General features: G+C 49.2%; 1 protein-coding gene across 6 annotated transcripts in view; it reads left to right on the top strand.

Moving 5' to 3' along the window:
- Nucleotides 1–24,471, top strand: part of COLEC10 (collectin subfamily member 10) — a 278,842-nt gene extending 254,371 nt beyond the window's left edge. For all 6 annotated transcript variants that reach the window (XM_063924471.1, XM_063924470.1, XM_063924468.1 and 3 more), the window contains 3 exons: nt 15,080–15,133; nt 16,763–16,858; nt 22,896–24,471. In XM_063924471.1, the coding sequence (XP_063780541.1) occupies nt 15,080–15,133; nt 16,763–16,858; nt 22,896–23,287 (542 nt within the window). In that variant the 3' untranslated portion in view covers nt 23,288–24,471. The remainder of the gene's footprint in view (nt 1–15,079; nt 15,134–16,762; nt 16,859–22,895) is intronic.
- Nucleotides 24,472–25,075: the final 604 nt, after the last annotated feature.

The following is a 25,075-nucleotide window of genomic DNA, read 5'->3' as shown; positions in this document are numbered from 1 at the left end:
GTTAGGTACTAAACACCACTGTTCAGACCCTGTCTGACCCTTCGTATCATGCAAAGAGGAATTCCCTTGTTCATGAACCAGTTACACTAAACATACTTACAGATATTATTAAAGGGACCATAACCTATAAAATATACTATTTGGATTAACTATGTAACGATCGAGTCACCCGCCAGACGCACACAAACTCTACCGTAAATGCACATACCACGCGCCTGAGCGCTCGACCGTGGAGGCGCCATCACGCAACTGCGAATATGCGCACGCACGGGAGAGAATGTGCACGTGCAGCGGGCAAGCGCATGGGGTTAATACAAGGCATTATTCCAAAATGCTCAGCTGGGAGGGATTCTCAGGACTCACACCACATGTATAATAAAACAGCAAATACTTTTAAAGTCCATAACCTTCTTTTAAACATAACTATACGCTGGAGCGACCGATCTCTTCCTAACCAACACCGGAATGTTTCTAATAAAATACTCTTCGGTTAGGTACTAAACACCACTGTTCAGACCCTGTCTGACCCTTCGTATCATGCAAAGAGGAATTCCCTTGTTCATGAACCAGTTACACTAAACATACTTACAGATATTATTAAAGGGACCATAACCTATAAAATATACTATTTGGATTAACTATGTAACGATCGAGTCACCCGACTTTGACAACAGGACACCACTATTGGACTGATGCAGCACAAGACAAAACCACTGGACTGGACTTATACAGCAGCACTGGACTTATGCGGCAGTACCCCTGGGCTTATGCAGCAGTACCCCTGGACTTTAGCGGCAGCACCCCTGGACTTATGCGGCAGCACCCCTGGACTTATGCGGCAGCAGCACTGGACTTATACGGCAGCAGCACTGGACATATGGCAGCACAGGACACCACTATTGGACTGATGCAGCACAAGACAGCACCATAGGACTGGACTTATATGGCAGTACCCCTGGACTAATACGGCAGTACCCCTGGACTTATAACAGCGCAGGATACCACCACTGGACTTACGGCAGCACAGGACACCACCACTGGACTGATGCAGCACAAAACAGCACCACTGGACTGGACTTATGCAGCCCCACTGGACTTAAGGCAGCACAGGGCACCACCACTGGACTTATGATAGCAAAGGACACCATCACTGGACTGATGCAGCACAAGACACCACCACTGGACTGGACTTATACAGCACCACCGGACTTATGGCAGCACATGACACCACCACTGTGACTGGACTGATGCAGCACAAGACACCACCACTAGAATGATACAAAAGAGCAGGACACTGAGGAGACACATTCTCTCGCTGCACTCTCCAGGACTGGAGTGAAAATGGCGGCGATGCGCGGCTCCTCATATGAAATCCAAACCCAGCGAGAATCTGAGAACGGGATGATGACGTTTTGCCTCGTTCTGGAGGGAAAACCCGAGCCGGTATATCCCCAAGGCTGCCATCAGAAATTATGGGGCCCGGAATTGACAAAATAGACAGGGACCCTCCCTCCAAAAAAAAAAAAAAAAGATTATGCCGTTCTGCTTCACCCCTATGTGATGTCATGCATTGGGACATTACATATAGGTGGAGTCTTGCTTTCCTACACAGTGGTGCAAGCAGAAAAAATTTCTTATAGGTACTGTTTGCGCGCGCCAAAGGCCAAATGCCACATGGGGCGTGGCCAATAAAAATGGGGGCGTGATACACATATGGGGGGAGGGGCAGATACACATATGACCCCAACAGTGCCAGATACACGTTGCCCCACAGTGCCAGATATACATTCCCCCCAGAGTGCCACAGTGCCAGATATACATTGCCTCACTATGCCAGATACACAAATGCCCCCAGAGTGCCAGATACATTGCCTCACAGTGCCAGATACACAAATGCCCCCACTGTGTCAGATATACATTGCCCCCCAGTGCCAGATACAGAAATGCCCCTACAGTGCCAGATACACATGTCCCCCCAGTGCCAGATACAGAAATGCCCCCACACTGCCAGATATGCCCCCAGTGCCAGATACAGAAATGCCCCCAGTGCCAGATACACATGTCCCCCCAGTGCCAGATTTGTCCTCAGTGTCAGATATGCCCCCCAGTGCCAGATACACATGTCCCCCCAGTGCCAGATACACATGTCCCCCCAGTTCCAGATATGCCCCCAGTGCCAGATACACATGTCCCCCCAGTGCCAGATACACATGTCCCCCCAGTTCCAGATATGCCCCAGTGCCAGATACACATGTCCCCCCGGTGCCAGATTTGTCCTCAGTGTCAGATATGCCCCCCAGTGCCAGATACACATGTCCCCCCAGTGCCAGATACACATGCCCCCCCAGTTCAAGATATGCCCCCCAGTGCCAGATACACATGTCCCCCCAGTGCCAGATACACATGTCCCCCCAGTTCCAGATATGCCCCCAGTGCCAGATACACATGTCTCCCCAGTGCCAGATTTGTCCTCAGTGTCAGATATGCCCCACAATGCCAGATACACATGTCCCTCCAGTGCCAGATACACATGTCCCCCCAGTGTCAGATATGCCCCCAGTGCCAGATACACATGTCCCCGCAGTGCCAGATATGCCCCCAGCGGCAGATACACATGTCCCCGCAGTGCCAGATATGCCCCCAGCGGCAGATACACATGTCCCCGCAGTGCCAGATATGCCCCCAGTGCAGATACACATGTCCCCCCCAGTGCCAGATACACATGTCCCCCCAGTGCCAGATACACATGTCCCCCCAGTGCCCGACACACATGTCCTCCCAGTGCCAGATACACATGTCCTCCCAGTGCCAGATACACATGTCCCCATAGTGCCAGATATGCCCACAGTGCCAGATACACATGTCCCCCCAGTGCCAGATATGCCCCCAGTGCCAGATACACATGTCCCCGCAGTGCCAGATATGCCCCCAGCGGCAGATACACATGTCCCCGCAGTGCCAGATATGCCCCCAGCGGCAGATACACATGTCCCCGCAGTGCCAGATATGCCCCCAGTGCAGATACACATGTCCCCCCCAGTGCCAGATACACATGTCCCCCCAGTGCCAGATACACATGTCCTCCCAGTGCCAGATACACATGTCCCCATAGTGCAGATATGCCCCCAGTGCCAGATACACATGTCCCCCGCAGTGCCAGACATGCCCCCAGTGCCAGATACACATGTCCCCCCAGTGCCAGATATGCCCCCAGTGCCAGATACACATGTCCCCCCAGTGCCAGATATGCCCCCAGTGCCAGATAGACATGTCCCCCCAGTGCCAGATATGCCCCCAGTGCCAGATACACATGTCCCCCCAGTGCCAGATATGCCCCCAGTGCCAGATATGCCCCCAGTGCAGGGTATACATGTCCCCCCAGTGCCAGATATGCCCCCATGTGCCAGGTATACATGCCCCCAGTGCCAGATATGCTCCCAGTGCCAGGTATACATGCCCCCCCAGTGCCAGGTATACATGCCCCCCCTCCCCTCCTGCTCACCATTGCTGCTGTCCTGTGTGTGTGTAAGGGGAGGAGAGATTGCTATAATGCTAGTCGCACAGGTTATACATTTAGAGAGTAACCCCCATTTTTATTATCCAATTCACGTTAGTGTTGTTCCAAAGTATTTGGGGGGTGCTACCACAGGCACAATAAATATACAACAAGAGAAAAGAGAAAGGGTTCGAAATGCCCTATGGTGGTGCACACAATTTTATATAAAATATAACTTTTATTATGATATGTATTAAAACCAGCGAATATTAAGAAAAAATAGAGAATAGTGTAAATAGAAAGAAAATCGTGATTAAAAATGAAAATGCTGCGCACTGGATGTCACCGCATTGGCTTATATCTTGCTATCGAAATTTATAGATAGTCGAAAGTTTCCAAAATTATCAATTCCCTCCCAGGATTGTAAGTATAGGATTGTTCAGGCAGGATTACCCGATGTCATCATATCTGATGTAGTAATGATATAGCTATAATAGCTGGCTGTGTGTAGTGCTGAGATAATATAAAATAAAGTGATCAAACAAAGATGTGTGTTGTATGTGTGTACTTATTTCTCAGAGTAATGTATAGACTCTATTTATAAGATCTCAGTAGCACCTGTGTGTCTTTCTAAGTTTCATGAGCCATATTGTATCCACTGAAATAGCAACATAAGAGCATAAGGAAACAGATGTGTCCACTTAGGGAGAAACGGCTGTTGTTAGTTCAAAGATTAGGCTCTGATAATATCAAGCCTTTGAATTGCCACAAATAATAAACACCGTTATCCCAGTTGCAATGTAGTAGATTTGATAATTTTGGAAACTTTCGACTATCTATAAATTTCGATAGCAAGATATAAGCCAATCCGGTGACATCCAGTACGCAGCATTTTCATTTATAATCACGATTTTCTTTCTATTTACACTATTCTCTATTTTTTCTTAATATTCGCTGGTTTTAATACATATCATAATAAAAGTTATATTTTATATAAAATTGTGTGCACCACCATAGAGCATTTCGAACCCTTTCTCTTTTCTATTGTTGTAAGGGGAGGAGAGCGCAGAATGCGCCTCTCCTACCCCTCAGTCTCCGGCGCAGTGCGGGTGTCTTCCTTCAATTCAGCGCTGATCCGTGAGCCAATCAAAGCTCGCGGTCCAGCAGCCCTGGCGCTGAATTGAAGGAAGACACTGAGGGGCAGGAGAGGTGAATGCTGCGCTCTCCTCCCCTCGCAGCAGCGGCGGACGAGCAGCGGAGGAAGGGAGGGAGCTGCGAGGAGCGTCGGCCCGTCGGCGGTGGGCTAAATTCATAAGGGTACGCCGTACCCGCCCAATTGCACCGCTGGACCTACAGAAACGGTTCACAGAGAGCTGAAGCGCAGGTAAGACTTGTTTTAAGAAGTCCTCCCTGCACATCAGCCCGCTGTTGATTCACAGCCCAGTGCAGATCTACAGGTTTTGGCGGGAGGAGCCAGGGGTGGGCCCCCCTCTCTGTAAGGGCCCAGGACACCAGTCCCCGCAGTCCCCCCCTGATGGCCTGCCCTGTATATCCCACCGAGTGATGTGATGTCATTAAATGCTGCGCGGCACTGAAAGGGCACTTTTAGGGAAGGGGAATGAATTGGCTTGGCATAACTCTGCTAAGAAGCTGAACATGCCCCCTACGTCCCCTTCTCGTGCCTATGCACAATGGGAGGTACTATACTGTATGAGAAACAGAGAACAGTGGATGGATCCTGACTGGCACAGTAAAATACTATGTTACAGCTTTATAAATTGCTGTTGCTCCATCTGATACCACGCTCAGCATACAGACGTATAACGATGGAAATATGCCATGCTTGTCAATTTTGTCCAGTCATAAAACCAAATCTACTCATGTAGACTTACAATTTACATGCAGACATGCCTGCAGTCAGGCATTACCCTGCCCTATACTGCCCCCTGCTGGACAGGAATCCTAAGCGCTATACAGTATTCACTGATACATGATGGTGAAAAAGTAGCTCTATAAAGAAAAGCATATGTCTCTCTCTCTCTCTCTCTCTCTCTCTCTCTCTCTCTCGCTCTCTCTCTTTATCGCTCCTCTCTCTCTAATAATTTATTTTATTTTGACATTAAACAAAAGTTTATAAAAACAGTTTCAAGATAAGTAACATAAAAAGAATAGGTGAAAATGAAGATCTTTATGAAGCCGTTTTTGTTAGTGTTATTCCTGTGTTGACATAAGCCCTGATTCTGATGAGGACGATGAGGACAGCTACAAGGGAGCCGCTGTGCAATACTGTATGACAAATATGGTAATGCAGCAGGAGGCGTCTATAGGGAATAAGCCCCTCCTGCCAGCATCTACGAACCGAGTGCTGAGTCCGAAGATTCAGCATCGGGTCACCATCGTGACCATCGGCTTACTCAGACTGGCCATTAGAACCCATCCGCTAGGTCCAGGCAGTCCCATGCTTTGGCACGCCTACAAAATGGGGGGTGACGGATTTTTACTAATACAAATGGGGCATCGGCCAAATATTGGCTTAATGAAGCTGGGTACACACCCATATAATCGTCGTCCTGTTCTCCCCATATCGGGTGAATGGGCGATGATTGTATAGGTGTGTATACTATGCGGTACTGAAACGGAGCGTTAGCTGATGAACAGCTTATAACGCTCCTGCAACGGTTGGAAATTCCCGATCCCCATAGAGGAGCCGCTTACCTCACTGCTGCTGCTGTCTCATATGGGGCATAGGAGGTCATTCTTACCCGATCGCACGCTGCAGTTTATCGCAGCGGTGCGATCGGGTCAGAACTGCACATGCGCCGGAGCCACAGTGCACCGGCACATGCCAGACGACCGAAGGCCGTCTGCCCGCTATGAACGCCTCTGCCTGATTGACAGGCAGAGGCGGTCGCTGGGCGGGGCAGAAGGCGGCATTTGGCCGCCGTTTTGTGGGCGCGGTCTGGCCAACGCAGGCGTGGCCGGACTGAACGGAGGCTGGGCCGCAGCGGCTGCCTGACGTCACACGCAGCCGCTGTGGGCCGGGGAGCGATGAGTGGCTCCCGGCCAGCACGCTAAAGCTGCGCTTGCCGGGAGCTACTCTTGAAGTGCAAAGGTATCGCCGCTGTGCGATGCTTTTGCATTTCTGCGGAGGGGGGGGCAGGACTGACATGCGGGGTGCGCTAGCCCTGTGCTGGGCGTCCCCCCGCATGTCTGAGTTCATTATCGTAGCTGTGCTAAATTTAGCACAGCTACGATCATCTCGGAATGACCCCCATTATGTACTAGCCTTGTTGTGTACATCCCGCCACACATCGCATCGATACTACTCGCAGATGCACTAACATATGTGATTAGTATCGCAAAGGGCAGCTCGCCTGATAAGATCTGTCCTTCAGTCCCTGTACGTCCGGGTTTATGACAAGGGAGTCCATCTGCGTATGTGTAGAAGGACGCAACGGCCATGGGGCCAATCAGATCCCTCACACGGCACGGAGCCAAATTCAGACCTGATGGCTGTTGTGCGGAATCGCAAGGCGGCTGATTATCGAATGACTGCACATGTGTATGCACCACAATGCGCACACGCGAGCCCAAACAGCAACAGAATGGTGCAAAAATGTAGATCGCTAGGCGTATGCAAGGTGATTGGCAGGAAGAGGACATTTGGGGGTGGTAACTGGCCGTTTTCTGGGAGTGTCAGGAAATACGCAGGCGTGCCCAGGTGTTATCAGGGAGGGGGTGTGACGTCAGCTCCGGCCCCGATCAGCCTGATTCTATCGCACTGTGGTGGTCATTCCGAGTTGATCGCACGTAGCAACTTTTTGCAGCCCGTGCGATCAACTAATCTCCGCCTATGGGGGAGTGTATTTTAGCATTGCAGTGCTGCGATCGCTTGTGCAGCCCTGCTAAGCTTAATAAGTTTCCTGCAAAACAAGACCAGCCCTGCAGCTACTTATCCAGTGCGACGGATCCAGCGATGAAGATCCCGGTCCTGACGTCAGACATCCGCCCTCCATTCGCCTAGACACGCCTGCCTTCTTCTTACCACTCCCCGAAAACGGCTTCCAACGGTGAGTATCCGCCCCGGACCGCCTCTCCGCTGTCAATCTTCTTTCCGTTCAGCGCTGTGTATTTTCTTCACACTAGGCGCACCGTTGCCTGGTGACTTCTGTCACCGGGCAGCGGCGCGCGTGCGCAATGCGCAGTTTTGACCCGTTCACACCGCAGCGAACAACCGCTGCATGTGAACTGGTCAGAATGACCCCCTGTAGGAGTAAGTCCACATAATGCACAGACTGGAAAAATCATTAGATGGTGAGTGAGTTGCGATCGGATTTGCAGATGTCCGCTGTCTGGTGAAGTTTTCGCACGGTGTACTTAGGCCCACAATGCGGTATGAAGCCCATAGGCTTCTATAGGGTACTGTCAGCCTCCACATTGCAGCCCCGGTGTCGGTAATTTAGTTCCTTAGGAAATGCGGTAAAACCCCCGAAAACAGTGTTTTTACTGCATTTCTGCTTTAGTACATTCCGCCCATGGGGTCACGCCACGGTTGGATACATACAGCAGGAGCGTTTCATCCAATCAGCTGGGAATCGGGTATGGGTCGTTGGGTCGACCACGATAGGTCGACATGCGCTAGATCGACATGGTCATTAGGTCGACCTGTACCAGGTCGACAGGTGAAAAGGTCAGCATGAGCTTTCGGATTTTTTTTGGTGTCGTTTTCTCCGTACTATTAGTGCACCGCGTCCTCTCACATGGATCGCTTCTCTCGCCATGCTCACTCCGCTACCGCTCCACTCAGCAAAGGTTACCGTTCACAATCGTAGTCCACGTGGATCGTAAAGTATGAAAAAGTCCAAAATATTTTTTTAACTCATGTCGACCTTTTGACCTGTCGACCTAGTACAGGTTGACCTAATGACCATGTTGACCTAGTTACCCTGTCAACCTAACGCATGTCGACCTATCGTGGTTGACCCCAGGGCCGAAACTAGGGGGGGCTAGGGGGGCAGGCGACCTGGGCGCCGGATTGGAGGGGGCGCCGAGACCCCCTAACACCCGCCGCGGCACTTTTAGACTTTGAAACCCCCTTCTCCCGAGTGCCCAGCTCGGGGGGCGGGGTTTCGCGGAATGACGCGATTGCATCGTGACGTCACGGCGCAAACGCGTCATTCCACGAAACCCCGCCGGAGGAGGGAGAAGGGGGAGCCGCGCAGACGAGGAGGGAGAGGCGGCTGAAGAGCGGCGAGAACCGCTTCAAATGTAAGTCAGCCCCTCTCCCTTCCTCTCTCTCTCTCTCTCTCTCTCTCCCTCCACCACCTGCCGCAATGTGTAAAATGGGGACACGTGCCTGCCGCAATGTGTAAAATGGGGACACTTTTTCCTGCCGCAATGTGTAAAATGGGGACACTTGCCAGCGTACTGTGTAAAATGGGGACCTGTGCCTGCCTCAATGTGTAAAATGGGGACACTTTTTCCTGCCGCAATGTGTAAAATGGGGACACCTGTCTGCCGCAATGTGTAAAATGGGGTCACCTGTCTGCCGCAATGTGTAAAATGGGGAATGGGGACACTTGCCTGTCGTACTGTGTAAAATGGGGACACTTTTTCCTGGATATGAAATTCATGTTAGAAAAGGCAATTTTTCAGGTAAAAAAGTTCTGAAAGAGATATATATATATTATTTATTGTAAAAGAATTTTATTTTTTTTGCGGGGGGGGGGGGGTGTCAAATGACTACCTTGCCCCGGGTGACAAAAATCCTAGTTTCGGCCCTGGTTGACCCAATGACTGTCGACCTAAATTGGGTTGACCTAACGATCGTATCCCCTGGGGATGATATAGGTGTGACTGTACCCAGCTTTAGAATGACTGGTCAGCAGTGACCGGGGCAGGTAGCAGATCTGGAACGACTGGCCTGTGAATAGAGCCACCTGCAGCACTCACAGATGACCTATACGCACTGCCTGCATGGGAGTGCACAGAGTAAGGAGCTGGGAGAAGGCTGGGGAGCCCTCCCGTGGTGCTCTCCGGAGCATGCTAGTACACCCGGCAGAGGCTGAAACATTTGCATATTATCGCACCTGTGACTCTGCTAATGAGCACTAGAGAGGATGCAACAGCGTACACCCTATGAATCAGGTCCTGATTGTGATCAGGTGCATCCCTCCATGGCAGCACTGCTCAGCTAGATCCTTCACTCCAACCCACAAGCCGTTGGAAACCCTGGAATGGTTCCAGAAACATGGTGGGCAGATCAACTAAATGCAGCGGCCTCTCCAAGATCCAGATCTTAATCCAATCAAGTGTCTGTAGGACTCAGTGTAATGATCTGTCATGAGCAGAGATCCGCCATCAGCTAATATGCAACAGCTAATCGGCCCTACACACTGATAGATCCGCCGCCAAGCTGGCCAACGGCGGATACGGCCGACGGGCGACCCGGCGGCGGGAGGGGGTGTTGGCAGTGACGGGGAAAGTGGAGTTTCTTCACTCCCCCAGTCACCCGGCTCCATAGAAGTGCAGGCAAATATGGACGATCTCGTCCATATTGGCCTGTATGGCACCAGCGATGAACGAGAGAGGGGCCGCGCATCGTTCATCGCTGGTGCCTCCACACTGAAATATATGAACGGTATCTCATTCATTAATGAACGAGATCGTTCATATCTTTCAGTATTCTCGCCCAGTGTGTAGGGCGCATTAGTCACTGGAGTCAGCAAGTCTCAGCATCACTGTCTAGAACTTTCAATACTGCTCAAGTCCATGGGGGTCATTCCGAGTTGATTGCGCGCTAGCTACTTTTTGCAGCGCTACGAGCAGATAGTCGCCGTCTGTGAGGGAGTGTATTTTAGCTGTGCAAGTGTGCGAACGCCTGTGCAGCCGAGCGTACAAAAAAGTTTTGTGCAGTTTCTGAGTTACCCAGAACTAACTCAGCCGCTGCGATCACTTCAGCCTGTCCGGACCCGGAATTGACGTCAGACACCCGCCCTGCAAACGCTTGGACACGCCTGCGTTTTCCCAACCACTCCCAGAAAACGGTCAGTTGACACCCATAAACCCCTTCTTCCTGTCAATCTCCTTGCGATCGGCTGTGCAAATGGATTCTTCGTTAAATCCATCGCTCAGCTACAATGTTCTTTGTACCCGTACGACGCGCCTGCACATTGCGGTGCATACGCAGTTCTGTCCTGATCGCTGCGCTGTGAAAAACGGCAGCGTGCGATTAGGTCGGATTGACCCCCCATGTCCTGAACAATTCAGACTTTTATGAGGGCAGTTTGGGTTCCAGGGATTTGGTAGATGCCACTCGCTGTATCAAGCACAGAATAATAGAGATGTAAACTCCAAAACAATAACATTTCATATATAAAGCAAAAAGGAAAAATCAGTATTCACAGTCCAGAGAACAGCAGCTTAGAACACAAGGTGACTCCGTCTTGTTCCTTCTTCCGTCTATTGCTGGCTGGGCTGGCGTTAGTGTTGCTGGATTATAAATGTGAGATCATACTTGCCTACCCTCCCAGAATGTCCGGGAGGCTCCCAAAAATAGGGTGGCCCTCCCGCCTCCCCCGGAAAGGTGGGCAAGCCTGCCGCTTTCCGTGCTGCCCCTCCACGACCCTCCTTGGCCGCCCACAGCAGAGAACAAGTGGGCGGTCCGAGGGGGTCCAATGACGCGATTCGCGCTGAATTGCATCATCGTAGCTCTGCCCCCCACTATACAGCGCCTCTTTTCTCTGCACTGCATAGCGGGGGGCGGAGCCGCGATGACGCGATCATGATGCCACGCCCCTGGACTGTCCACTACCCTGTTGGCCATGCCCCTGGAACGCCCATCCTGCTGCCGGCCACACCCCCATGCACCTATAACGCTGCCTCCTCCCGGAGAAGGGGGCAACACAGTAAGTATGTATGAGATATATATATATATATATATACACTGCTCAAAAAAATAGAGGGAACACTAAAATAACACATCCTAGATCTGAATGAATTAAATATTCTTATTAAATACTTTGTTCTTTACATAGTTGAATGTGCTGACAAAAATTATTAATGGAAATAAAATTTATTAACCCATGGAGGTCTGGATTTGGAGTCACACTCAAAATTAAAGTGGAAAAACACACTACAGGCTGATCCAACTTTGATGTGATGTCCTTAAAACAAGTCAAAATGAGGCTCAGTAGTGTGTGTGGCCTCCACGTGCCTGTATGACCTCCCTACAATGCCTGGGCATGCTCCTGATGAGGTGGCGAATGGTCTCCTGAGGGATCTCCTCCCAGACCTGGACTAAAGCAGCCACCAACTCCTGGACAGCCTGTGATGGAGCGAGACATGATGTCCCAGATGTGCTCAATTGGATTCAGGTCTGGGGAACGGGCGGGCCAGTCCATAGCATCAATGCCTTCGTCTTGCAGGAACTGCTGACACACTCCAGCCACATGAGGTCTAGCATTGTCTTGCATTAGGAGGAACCCAGGGCCAACCGCACCAGCATATAGTCTCACAAGGGATCTGAGGATCTCATCTCGGTACCTAATAGCAGTCAGGCCACCTCTGGCGAGCACATGGAGGGCTGTGCAGCCCCCCCCCAAAGTAATGCCACCCCACACTGTCAAACCGGTCATGCTGGAGGATGTTGCAGGCAGCAGAACGTTCTCCTTGGCGTCTCCAGACTCTGTCACGTCTGTCACATGTGCTCAGTGAGAACCTGCTTTCATCTGTGAAGAGCACAGGGCGCCAGTGGCGAATTTGCTAATCTTGGTGTTCTCTGGCAAATGCCAAACGTCCTGCACGGTGTTGGGCTGTAAGCACAACCCCCACCTCTAGGCGTCGCGCCCTCATACCACCCTCATTTTGCAGGGCTCTGGCAGTGCTCCTCTTGTTCCTCCTTGCACAAAGGCGGAGGTAGCGGTCCTGCTGCTGGATTGTTGCCCTCCTACGGCCTCCTCCACGTCTCCTGATGTACTGGCCTGTTTCCTGGTAGCGCCTCCATGCTCTGGACACTACGCTGACAGACACAGCAAACCTTCTTGCCACAGCTCGCATTGATGTGCCATCCTGGATGAGCTGCACTATCTGAGCCACTTGTGTGGGTTGTAGGGAGGTCATACAGGCACGTGGAGGCCACACACACTACTGAGCCTCATTTTGACTTGTTTTAAGGACATTACATCAAAGGGGTATATTTACTAAAATTCGTATTTTCCCGTCTGAGGTCAAAGTTCAATCACGAATGACATCGAAAGTGTAAAGTTGCAACTTTTTGAATTTATTACGACTAATTTACTAAGCTGTCGTATTCTGCATTTTCGGATTTACCGATGTCGATGTCATTCGTTTTTTTTGGCAGTGTTTTACGTGAGTGACTTGTAAAACACTGCCGACTTTAATACAATGAATCTCGGCCGGATCTGAGAGATCCGTGCTGGGCTTCATTGTGCACCTTTTGAAAAATTTAAATCAGTGTTAAAATAAAAAAAAAATTATAACCAATGGTGGGAACTTTGTGGTCAGCGGTGAGGTTACTTTCAGTCAACCGCTGACCACAAAGTTCCCACCATTGGTTATAATGGAGCGCATAGGCGCTACATTGTAACACTGCCGTGTGCTGCCTGTCATACACTACAGGAGTACACAGCCAATCAGGAGGGTGCCACAACGTGGCGCTCCCTGATTGGCTGTTGGAACCGTCTTAGACATAAGTCAGAGGGGGTTCCTGGCATTCAGGGAAATGGGTCCCATGTGAAAACATGGGGCCCCTTTCAGTTCGTGGTCGGGTGTCCGTTTTGTTATTTTGCAAAGTACCTGGATTACAAATGGATTAAAAGAGGAGCCATCTACACTGGATTTTGTGAGTATAATTTTTTCAACAGGTACACCATAGATTCTACATGGAGAAGAGGACCGACCCTCGTGTGAACATAGGTAAGTATGTGTATATGGAGGTGTGGATGTATGTATTAAAGTTTTACTTTCACGGTGTGTGTCTTATGTTTTTATTGGGGTATTTTTTTAGTAGTAGTACTACAGGTACCAGCGGGCCCGGTTTTCCACCGCATGCTGGTACTTGTGGTTCTCCAAGTACCAGCTTGCGGGGGAGGCTTGCTGGGACTTGTAGTACTGCTACTAAAAACAATATTCATTTTTTGACAAAAAGGCTATCAGCCTCCCATCCGCAGCCCTTGGATGGGGGGGGACAGCTTCGGGCTTCACCCCTGGTCCTTGGGTGGCTGGAGGGGGGGACCCCTTGATTGAAGGGGCCCCTACTCCTCCAGGGTACCCCGGCCAGGGGTGACTAGTTGGTTATGTAATGCCAGGGCCGCAGGGACCTAGATAAAAGTGTCCCCCGGCTGTGGCATTATGTATCTGGCTAGTGGAGCCCGATGCTGGTTTCAGAAATACGGGGGACCCCTACGCTTTTTGTCCCCCATATTTTTGGAACCAGGACCAGGCGCAGAGCCTGGTGCTGGTTGTTTAAATATGGGGGAACCCCTATCATTTTTTACCCCATATTTTTTCAACCAGGGCCGGCTCAAAGAGCCCAAGGCTGGTTTGGCTTAGGAGGGGGGACCCCACGCATTTTTTTTTTTAAATAACACTTTCCCACCCCTTCCCACTGAAAAACATGCACGGATCTCATGGATCCGTGCATGCCTATCCAATCACGGGGAAAAAAAGCAGGTCTGGTTTTTTTTAGCACTTTTTCACGAATTGTATTTCAGCACGGCAGTGTTTGGCTATTGTCGGCAGTGTTTGTGATTTGCACTTATTAGTAAATGACCGATTTCTACCAAATTGCAGGCGTATTTGACCGATGGTGTATTGATTCGTAATTTTTTCCTAGGACTTCCAAAATATTACAAATGCCCTCATCACTGCCGAGATTTTTGCTTAGTAAATTCCCGAGATGACACTTTGAAGAAAAAACGTCATCTCGGTCAAAATCTGGACCTTAGTAAATATACCCCAAAGTTGGATCAGCCTGTAGTGTGTTTTTCTCACTTTAATTTTGAGGGTGACTCCAAATCCAGACCTCCATGGGTTAATAAATTTGATTTCCATTGATAATTTTTGTGTGATTTTGTTGTCAGCACATTCAACTATGTAAAGGACAAAGTATTTATTAAGAATATTTCATTCATTCAGATCTAGGATGTGTTATTTTAGTGTTCCCTTTATTTTTTTGAGCAGTGTATAAATATATATAATTATAATTTTTTTTAAAAACTTAAATGACAAGGAGGGCACTTGCTTTGGTGCCCCGGCATATGTTTTTTTAAAGAGGCAATCATGTACCAGGTTAAACCATGCCTTTTTCTTGATTGCTGCTTTAAAAAAACACCAGAGTTCAGCATCCCACATGGCCGCTGAACTCGGGACTTCCCGCCCAATGTATTCTAAGGAGAGCGCTTTTGATCGGGATATTAAATATACGGTCACCATTTGGCATGTGCAAGGAATGTCTAATGATCTACCTGCAGGATATAACAGTTATAAATGTAGTCAAATATTGGTAATAATTATATCTGCAAACAATTTATTAGGTGTAAGTGTACTGGACGTATGTTTCAGGTGACAAGGGTTATAAAGGCTTGGACGGACTGCAAGGAGGAAAAGGCAAAGCAGGTACAGTACGCCAATTCTCTGTCATTCATAACATGTATTTGTCATTTTACAACTCACTAATATAGTAACAATAGCCAGATGGGGAGATGATCAGTACAGAATGTCCCTGTTCCAAGTAGAGATGTGCAGTGGGCATTTGTCATGTTTTGTGTTTTGGTTTTGGATTCGGGTCCACGGTCGTGTTTTGGATTCAGACGCGTTTTGGCAAAACCTCCCTTTCGGGTTTTGGATTCGGATGCGATTTGGATTCGGGTGATATGATTTTTTAAAAAACCTCAAAAACAGCTAAAATCATAGAATTTGGGGGTAATTTTGATCCTATAGTATTATTAAGCTCAATAACCATAATTTCCACTCATTTCCAGTCTATTCTGAACACCTCACACCTCACAATACTATTTTTAGTCCTAAAATTTGCACCAAGGTCGCTGGATGACTAAGCTAAGCGACCCAAGTGGGCGGCACAAACACCTGGCCCATCTAGGAGTGGCACTGCAGTGTCAGACAGGATGGCACTTCAAAAAATACTCCCCAAACAGCACATGATGCAAAGAAAAAAAAAGAGGTGCACCACACTGAGCAGCACGATGCAGCACAATAGAGACACTGTACTAGTATTACTGAGCAGCAATAAGCACTGATACTGAGCACTGATACTGAGATTTGACACTGAGAGAACGTAGCCACGTCCTCTCTGTACCCTCTACAATGCACGAGTGAAAATGGCGGCGACGCACGGCTCTTTATATGGACTCCGAATCTCACGAGAATCCGACAGCGGGATGATGACGTTTTTCCTCGTTCGGGTTTTCCGAGTCAGACGGGAACAACCGAGCCTGCCTCGGACCCGTGTTTGACACATGGAGTTCGGGGTGGGGGGTTCGGTTCTCGGCGAACCAAACCCGCTCATCTCTAGTTCCAATTGCTGCTTGATTATTATTTTTTTTCATATTCTTACTGTACATTCATAACAGTGAGAATGTGGTTTCAGCATCTGCAGTGTTTCTACAGATAAGGCTGAAGCAGAATACGGGCCTGGGGAGGCAGAACTGGCCCTGGGCATAGGTCAGGGGCGCTTTAAGAGAGGAGGAGGTCCGTGTGCTGCATCCTCCGTTGGGGCCCTGCAGGAGCGCTGTATAGTCTGAGCACTAGAGGGCGCAGATCTCCGGAAAAATGCCAGCTGCGTAATTTTCACAGGGGTTTAACAGCGCCGGTGACGTCGTCGGCGCAGGACTCCGGAGGGGTGAGTATTAACGCTTATAGAAACGCCAGTGGCATAGGTCATATAAGCAGATACTTAGGGCACCATTACACCAAGCGGGCATACGGCGTAGGAATACAATTCTTGGAGGTAGGGTTGGCTGCAATATAAAATCGGCACCAAACTGGTCAGGGACGGCTCTGGGGGTAGCTTCTCAAGTGGGCCAGGGGCTCATAGTGGTAAGACCAAAAAGGCGGAGACAGGATCAAAATCGGCAAGAAGTTGGATTCAGTTGACAGGTGAGTAACCGGAGCTGGGGCAGAAGTGCATTGCGAGTTTGGAAAGGAGGACGTGGAGGGGATTGGCTATCATCTGTCATCGGCTTCTTGTTTTATTTTGCGGTGTTATGGTGTTTTTGTTCTCTTTAGGCAGTTTCTGCGACTGTGGAAGATACCGGAGAGCGGTGGGCCAGCTGGATCTAAGGGTCAGCCAGCTCAAATCCTCTTTAAAGTTTTTCAAAAATGGTGAGTACGGTATGCCTGATTAACTCTGTAAAATACAAAAGCTGGTCTTCCGTCATGTAGCCTAATGGCTTTTTACCTTACCTTCCTTGCGGACCTTACACTGCACACCTTAATTCCAAACATAATAGGAGGTGCTATCATGCTGAGACTTGTAGTTCCACCTTTTAACTTTCTAATTATTTGCCTTTCACCTGTGTAACATTCCAGACACATAGCTGCTGCGTCTTACCTATGTAACACCTATTACCACTTTAACTTCTCACTAGTGTGAGTCCTTGGGGCGGTTGGCCTGTGCTTATCTGGGGGGGTCCCATGCCCTGGATTTGAACCTTGGTGTTAGGCAGTGTCGGACTGGGGCAAAAAAAGGTGGTAGGGAGGGGCTTATGCTTAGGCTGTTTGACTAACCATTTAATACAGGGGTGGGGAACCTTTTTTCTACCAAGGGCCATTTGGATATTTATAAAATCCTTCGGGGGCCATACAAAAATTATCAACTTAAACATTAGCCTGCTCCCAGTAGTTATGTCCCAAGTCAACAGTTATGCCCCCAGCAGGGCCGAAACTAGGATTCCTGACACCCGGGGCAAAGAAGTAATTTGCGCAACACTCCCCCCCCCCCCCCCCCAAAAAAAATAATAATAATAATAATAATAATAATAATAATAATAATAATAATAATTAAAAAAAATTAAATAAAAAAAATAAATAAAAAAGTAATAATAATTATATATATATATATATATATATATACACACACACAATTAAATAAAAAAGTAAAAAACAAAACCCTTTCAGACACTGGCAGCTACTGTACTCTGATTCACTCCCCCACCCCCCTCCTACTTTTTTCTCAGTACTGCTGCCAGCACGTACCTTCTTTTATTTTTTGGGTGCACATGGGTTCATTCCCAGCCTCCGGACTCCCGTCTCTGATCTCTCTTCTTTTCTTTTGTCCTGTAGGGGGCGCTAGGAAGTCCATTTGTGGTGCTCCGGCTAGCTCCTGTTGTGGGGAAAAAGCAATAGCTATCACTAGCTGACTGCTGACAGCCTGGTGACCTGCTGTGGGATGCTGGTAGCGTCTAGCCGGGTACCGGCTCCAGGCGCTCACAGTGCTTCCAGGTTTCAGCTGCCGCGGCGTGCGTGTGACGTCACTTTCTGCCACAGACCTGTTTCTTGAATAGAAGAACGATCAATAAGTCAGCAAAGAGCGGACGCGGCTTATTACACATCATTCCAAATACCACTAGGGCTGGAGTGAGCTAGGTGCTTCCACATCCCGCCAGTCCCTCTGTATATCTTAGGGGAAAAATAACTATTACAGGTTGAGTATCCCATATCCAAATACTCCGAAATACGGAATTTTTTGAGTGAGAGTGAGATAGTGATACCTTTGTTTTCTGATGGCTCAATGTACACAAACTTTGTTTAATACACAAAGTTATTAAAAAAATTGGCTAAAATGACCTTCAGGCTGTGTGTATAAGGTGTATATGTAACATAAATGCATTCTGTGCTTAGACTTGGGTCCCATCACCATGATATCTCATTATGGTATGCAATTATTCCAAAATACGGAAAATTCCGATATCCAAAATACTTCCGGTCCCAAGCATTTTGGATAAGGGATACTCAACCTGTATAAATGTAAATATCTTGGTGCAAGAGATAAACTGACAAATGCCCGGAGAATTCCTCTTCCTGTTTGCCACAATACCAGCATGGGAACGTCACAAGACATTAACAACTATAGAGAGAGGGGGAGATGTATCAATCCTTGGAGAGTGATAAAGTACAGCTCCTAACTGCCATGTTACAGGCTGTGTTTGAACAATGACAGGAGCCGATTGGTTGGTACTTTCTCTTCACTTTATCTCTCTCCAAGGTTTGATACAGCTCCCCCAGAGTCTGCAAATAAATGAATCCGGAGCCCTTAGAGCCGTTTCTCCAGTTAGGGGCTGCTGCTGAATTTCGCTGGTGAAGGACAAAATGTGACAAAATTAATTTCAAATTGTTAATGTTATTATTACCGCCATTAGCTAAATGAGCAATTTGTAGCTCGTTAGTAAGTCTGTTAATGATTCAGCTAAGGTAATGCCTTGTGTACACCAAGCTGTTACACGCATGTCAGTTTGTGTATAGGGAGGCATTCTATTTCCTGCCTCGAGCAGCAGGATGACTAAGTCACGTCTGTGCATGACCGTGGAGACTTGCACACATCACCTGTTACATGGCGCTGACTGCATCCAACCCCCTGATGCAGCAACCTAATACAGCAGAGGGCTTGTTAATCATGTAATTTACTGACCTCGTTATTATGGATTATTTTGGAACATTGTATAATACAGGGGTATATTTACTAAGGTGTGAGTTTTTAAAAACTGAATACACTCTCTATGGGCTAAAAAGTATGTTGCCCCTCTATTGTTGTAATAAGTTATAACGGCCTCCTATGTTGTTATAATAAACGAGGTGATTCACCACGCCCTACGGGCGCTCTTCACACCGTCGTAAGGGGCTACACCCCCTTAACCCTTGCACGTCCTTGTGGCGTGCAATATTTGTATTATATGGAGTACTACCTCAAATCATAATTGTGTGAGTGGTTAAATATTGCACGTACTAAGGGCGTGCGATGGTTAGGGGGTCGTAGCCCCTTGCTACAACGTGAACAGCGTACGCAGGGCCTGATGAATCACCTAGTAGGTACTGCGGATGGGGGAGTGGCGGGTGCGGGGGAGACGCGGATGGGGGAGGGGGTCTGGGTGTGCCGCAGGTGAGGGAGGGGCGGTTGTGGGGGTGCTGCGGGTGGGGGAGGGGGCCTGGAGCCACCCCGGGTGGGGGAGGGGCGGTGCGGTGGTGCCATGGGTGGGGGAGGGGGTCCGGAGTCACTGCAGGTGGTGAAGGGGGGTGGGGGTGCCGCTGATGGGGCCCGGAGGTACTGCGAGTGGGGGAGGGGCGGGTAATGCTTCTCCTCCTGGAAGCAGCTAAGCTGCTGTCCTCCCTTTGGCAGTGGCTCTCCCGGTGATTCGCACAGCAGCCAGTCACTATTGTTAGTGCCGGTGTCCCAACGTGCCGCATTACAGGGAAGAAGATGCACTGCTCCCAGCAGCCCTAAGTGCCGGAATGCTTGGGCGCTAAGGGCTGCTGGGAGCTGTAGTTTATTTAATGCGTCTACTTCCCTGTAATGCGGCGCGTTGGGTCCCTGTAATGAGGTGCGTTGGGACACCAGCGCTAACAATAGTGATTGGCTGGCAGAACTGACTGACTGGCTGAATCAATGTAAAAGGTGAGAGTGCTGTACAGTGTCAGTGACACTGCACACCCACTGCACTGCACAGCACTGTCACCTTTTACATTGATTCAGGATCCAGACATTACCCTCCGCGATATCACCCACTCTATCCGTTACATTAGCCATCTCGGGGCTTCCAGGCCGGCAGCCCAGGTGCTGTGTTGCAGAGTCAGGGCCTCTGGGGATCTGGGCGCGGCTGTGGCGGGGAGGCACTTCTGTGACATCATGCGCAGAGGAGGCTCCGGGGCTCAGAGAGTATGCGGCGCAGGGAGGGCTATGAAAGCCTTCCGCTGCGCCGCTTTCATACACATCTATGCCGATGGGCGCAGCAGCTTTTTTTCCACCTGCGCCGCGGCTAGGGAGTGGGGATTGTTGATGCCTGATGGGGCAGGCGGACTGGCAGCAGGACATAGGGGGTCATTCCGACCTGGACGCACGCAGGCGGATTTTTGCACTGCTGCGCCTGCGACCAGGTAATCGCCGCCTACAGGGGAGGGGGTAAAAGCTGTGCAGGAGAGCGATCGCTTGTGCAGTCTCTGCACAGCTCAGGACTTACTCACCCGTTGTGACGATCCGGCCTGGAGGTGACGTCAGGATCCCTCTATGGAAACACCGGGCCTGTGTATTGCATCCCGCATGCATGCGCTTTTGAGACCTGATCGCACGGCTGCAAAAATCTGCAGAGTGCGAACGGGTTGGAATGACCCCCATAGGTAGGACGCTGCAGTAAAAGGTTTTTTTTTTCCCTATCTACAGCGCAGAGACTTGCTGCAGATGCAGTGGCATACCCTCCAGCTGCACCTTTTTGGCAGGCACAGTACCTTTTTTTTATGGTCTGTACCGATTTTTGGCTCTCCAAACTTCCATTGAAAGTATAGGAAAAGGGGCGTGTCCACGCCACTGTACCCGTGGACACGCCCCTTTTCAAATTTGTCCCAATGTTTATGTGTAAATTGTTGGAGGGTGTGTTGCTGCAGATGCAGTGGGCCCATTTTGGGGTGTGGACCTGGAGCTGCTGCTCCATCAGCCCCATTGTTAATCCTGCTGTGGGAAACACACAGCAGCCAAAGGGCAGAGCCTCCCATTGGATGTAACCTGTTTGGGAAGGCGTTTCTCGCCCAATCAGCTGTGGACTGGGTGTGATAGACCTGCTGCTAACCAATGAGAGCTCCTAGCCACTCCCAGCGTTATCCACACAGTCACAGTGGGCAATTATATAGGAGATGTTAATGCCCCCCTTATGATATCCTCCATATTATATTTTCCCATAGTGCACTGGTATTGTCACCTACTTATCGTCACTTTCCTTCTTGTCTTGGCGCAACGTAACCAACAATTATCCGAGATTGGCCACTCAGTGGAACTCCCTGATGTGTAATGAGTTAATGGCCGTGTGCCCGCCAGAGAGAGATTCAGAGGAATACAGAGAGAAGGGCTGTCCCAGAAGACTGGAATCCGCTAGAGGGAGACTCAGCGGGGAGCTGAGGAGAGGCTAGTAAGGCCATTTCTGTCTCAGACAGGAGGCTGCCTGGGAAGAGGCCCAGTAAGGATCTGAGGAGAGAGACAGCAGTCCTGAGAGGGGACGCTAAGCAGGCTAGCTACATTATAGACAGTGGCGTCACAACGTGGGTGCGGGGGGTGCGGCCCGCACCCGGGTGTTACCCTCTGAGGGGTGACACCAAAGTGCCGGCTCCTGCTCAGTGACAGGAGCTGGATGCTGCAACCCGGCTCCTGTCACAGTGCAGAAGCCAGCACTGCAGATTCAGCAGTCTCCGGGTGAAGGCCGTATCCCCCGACCCACAGTGTGCCGAAAACGGGGGTCTGGACGTGAAGCCGCGCCCCCTTCCACGAAGCTACGCCCCCTTTTCACCCGCGACCGCACCGGGTGTTATAAAAGTAAGTGACGCCTCTGATTATAGATAGGGTGCGATAAGTGATTTAGGGGACTATTTACTAAGCCTTGGAGAGAGATAAAGTGGATGGAGATAAAGTACCAGTCAATCAGCTCCTAACTGACATGTCACAGGCTGTGTTTGAAAAATGACAAATAGGAGCTGATTGGCTGTTACTTTATCTACAACCACTTTATCTCTCTCTCCAAGGCTAAGTAATAAGACCCCTTAGTGCCATGAATGGGGGCCAGGCTGTTTTGTTATTTCTATTACCTCATGATGAAAAGGAAGCCATTTTGGGCTCTAAGCCACCCAGGAGCAACCAATACATTTCCAAAACACATCTGAGACCATGCGTCTCCCGCACACCCAATAGCAGCTGCGACTCTGTGTGCGCGGAATCTGGACGCATGCGCAGTGCGACTTAGGGGGACATGTACTAAGCAGTGATAAAAGTGGAGAAGTGATTCAGTGGAGAAGTTGCCCATGACAACCAATCAGCTACTCTGTATACTTTTACAGTATGCAACTTATAAATGTTACGTCAATGCTGATTGGTTGCCATAGGCAACCTCTCCACTGGCTCACTTCTCCACGTTTATCACTGCTTAGTACATCTCCCCCTAAGACACAAGCGCAGAAGACAAAACTGCTCCATTGCATCCAACATAGCCACCGCGTCCAATTCAGAATCTGGCCCTGTACGGGTAATCTCAGAGTTACCGGGCAGACAGCCCCGTTTTTGCCACCCTAAGCCCCGCACCACTGACCAGGCTACCTGAGTGTAATCCCCCTATGTTACAAGCTGTATATACTGTAATAACATTAATCTCTGTCTTTTCTTTGTCACAAGTGATTGCTGGCATCCGGGAAACAGACGAGAAGTTCTATTACATTGTGAAGGAAGAACGCAATTACAGGGACGCCCTGACTCAATGTAGGATCAGAGGTGGCACGCTGGCGATGCCCAAGGACCAGGCCACCAACTCACTGATTGCCGATTACATCTCCAGCATGGGATTACTGAGGGTCTTCATCGGCGTCAATGACTTTGAGAAAGAGAAGCAGTTCATGTACACAGACAACACCCCGGTGCAAAGCTTCAGCAGCTGGAAGGACGGTGAGCCCAATGACGGCTCGGGGTATGAAGACTGCGTGGAGATGCTCAGCACCGGAGCCTGGAATGACGTGGACTGTCAGCTCACAATTTATTTTGTCTGCGAGTTTGTGAAAAAGGCCCAGTAGTTCCTATTTACTGTCCCTAGGGGTCAGCGCTGCAGCTTCCGCCTCGTTTATAAAGTATTGGAATAACTTTTGTCTAAAATGACTCCGCATGTAATTATAGACAACCGATATACTCAGAACACATTTAATCCACACATTTAATGAGGTCACGGGTGTTACAATGTGCAGCTAATGTGGTTCTCCAAATTTTGGGAACCCCTCACCCTAATTAATTACCATTAACTTACCTGGGTAAGGTGTGGGCAATGCTGTAACCGCCACGGTGAAGTGCAGGACTTCTGGAACACATTACTGTACTGCACCCAGTTTAGCATCTCAAGTAATACTTAGTCTGAAGCTGTTGTTGTGCTCCAACAACCATAACCCTAAAGTGACATACAGTAGGTGGTCATTCCGAGTTGATCGCAGCCAGCAACTTTTTGCTGCTGCTGCGATCAACTAGTCCACGCCTATGGGGGAGTGTATTGTAGCTTAGCAGGGCTGCGATCGCTTGTGCAGTCCTGCTAAGCTAAAAAAATTCAAGCAAAAAAAGACTAGCCCTATACCTACTTACCCTGTGCGATGGATCCAGCGATGATGGGCCCGGCTTTGACGTCACTCCTCCGCCCTTCGTTATCCTGGACACGCCTGCGTTTTACTCACCACTCCCCGAAAACGTCTTTAAACAGTCCGGATCCGCCCTGGAACGCATTCTTTTTGTCAATCTTCTTTGCGGTCGGCTCTGCGACCGCTTCCTTTGTAGGCAGCGACGGGCAACGTCGTGCACGTGCACTACGTCCGCCGTGCATGCGCATTCCACACCCGTTCGCACCGCAGCGATAAACCGCTGTGTGCGAACGGTTCGGAATGACCCCCATAGTTACAACCACCAGAGGTGTGCTTTGTCCCAATTGGGCAACATTAAACGTTTTGTGGTATGTAGATGCCTGGTATTCACCACAAATTATAGAACTGGACACAAGAAGAAAACCATGCAGTACCACTTGTGACCATGAGGGAGCGATGCAAAGCCCATCCAACCAAAGTGCATATTTAGTGTGCAAAGTAATTATAACATATATATATACACATATATATATATATATATATATATTTATATATGTTTTACTTGTGTTTATATATTATATATGGTATGCAAATGACAAAATGTAATGTGACTAATAAATTTACGCTTAGAACAGAAATATACCTAAACGGTGCATAATATAAAGCTTAAATCTAAAGCTGTTACTTTTACACACACACACACACACACACACACACACACACACACACACACACACACACACACACACATCCACACACACACACACACACACACACACACACACATCTGCAAAGGATGAAGCAGATGAACATTGGCCCTCATTCCGAGTTGATCGGTCGCAAGGCGAATTTAGCAGAGTTACACACGCTAAGCCGCCGCCTACTGGGAGTGTATCTTAGCTTCTTAAAATTGCGACCGATGTATTCGCAATATTGCGATTACTAACTACTTAGCAGTTTCAGAGTAGCTCCAGACTTACTCTGCCTGTGCGATCATTTCAGTGCTTGTCGTTCCTGGTTGACGTCACAAACACACCCAGCGTTCGCCCAGGCACTCCCACCGTTTCTCCGGCCACTCCTGCGTTTTTTCCGGAAACGGTAGCGTTTTCAGCCACACGCCCCTGAAACGCCGTGTTTCCGCCCAGTAACACCCATTTCCTGTCAATCACATTACGATCGCCGGAGCGAAGAAAAAGCCGTGAGTAAAAATACTTTCTTCATAGTAAAGTTACTTGGCGCAGT

This window comes from Pseudophryne corroboree, chromosome 5, assembly GCF_028390025.1.
Source record: "Pseudophryne corroboree isolate aPseCor3 chromosome 5, aPseCor3.hap2, whole genome shotgun sequence".
NCBI lineage: Eukaryota > Metazoa > Chordata > Amphibia > Anura > Myobatrachidae > Pseudophryne > Pseudophryne corroboree.
The sequence above is the reverse complement of the archived record's forward strand: the minus strand, read 5'-3'. Positions and strand labels throughout refer to the sequence as shown.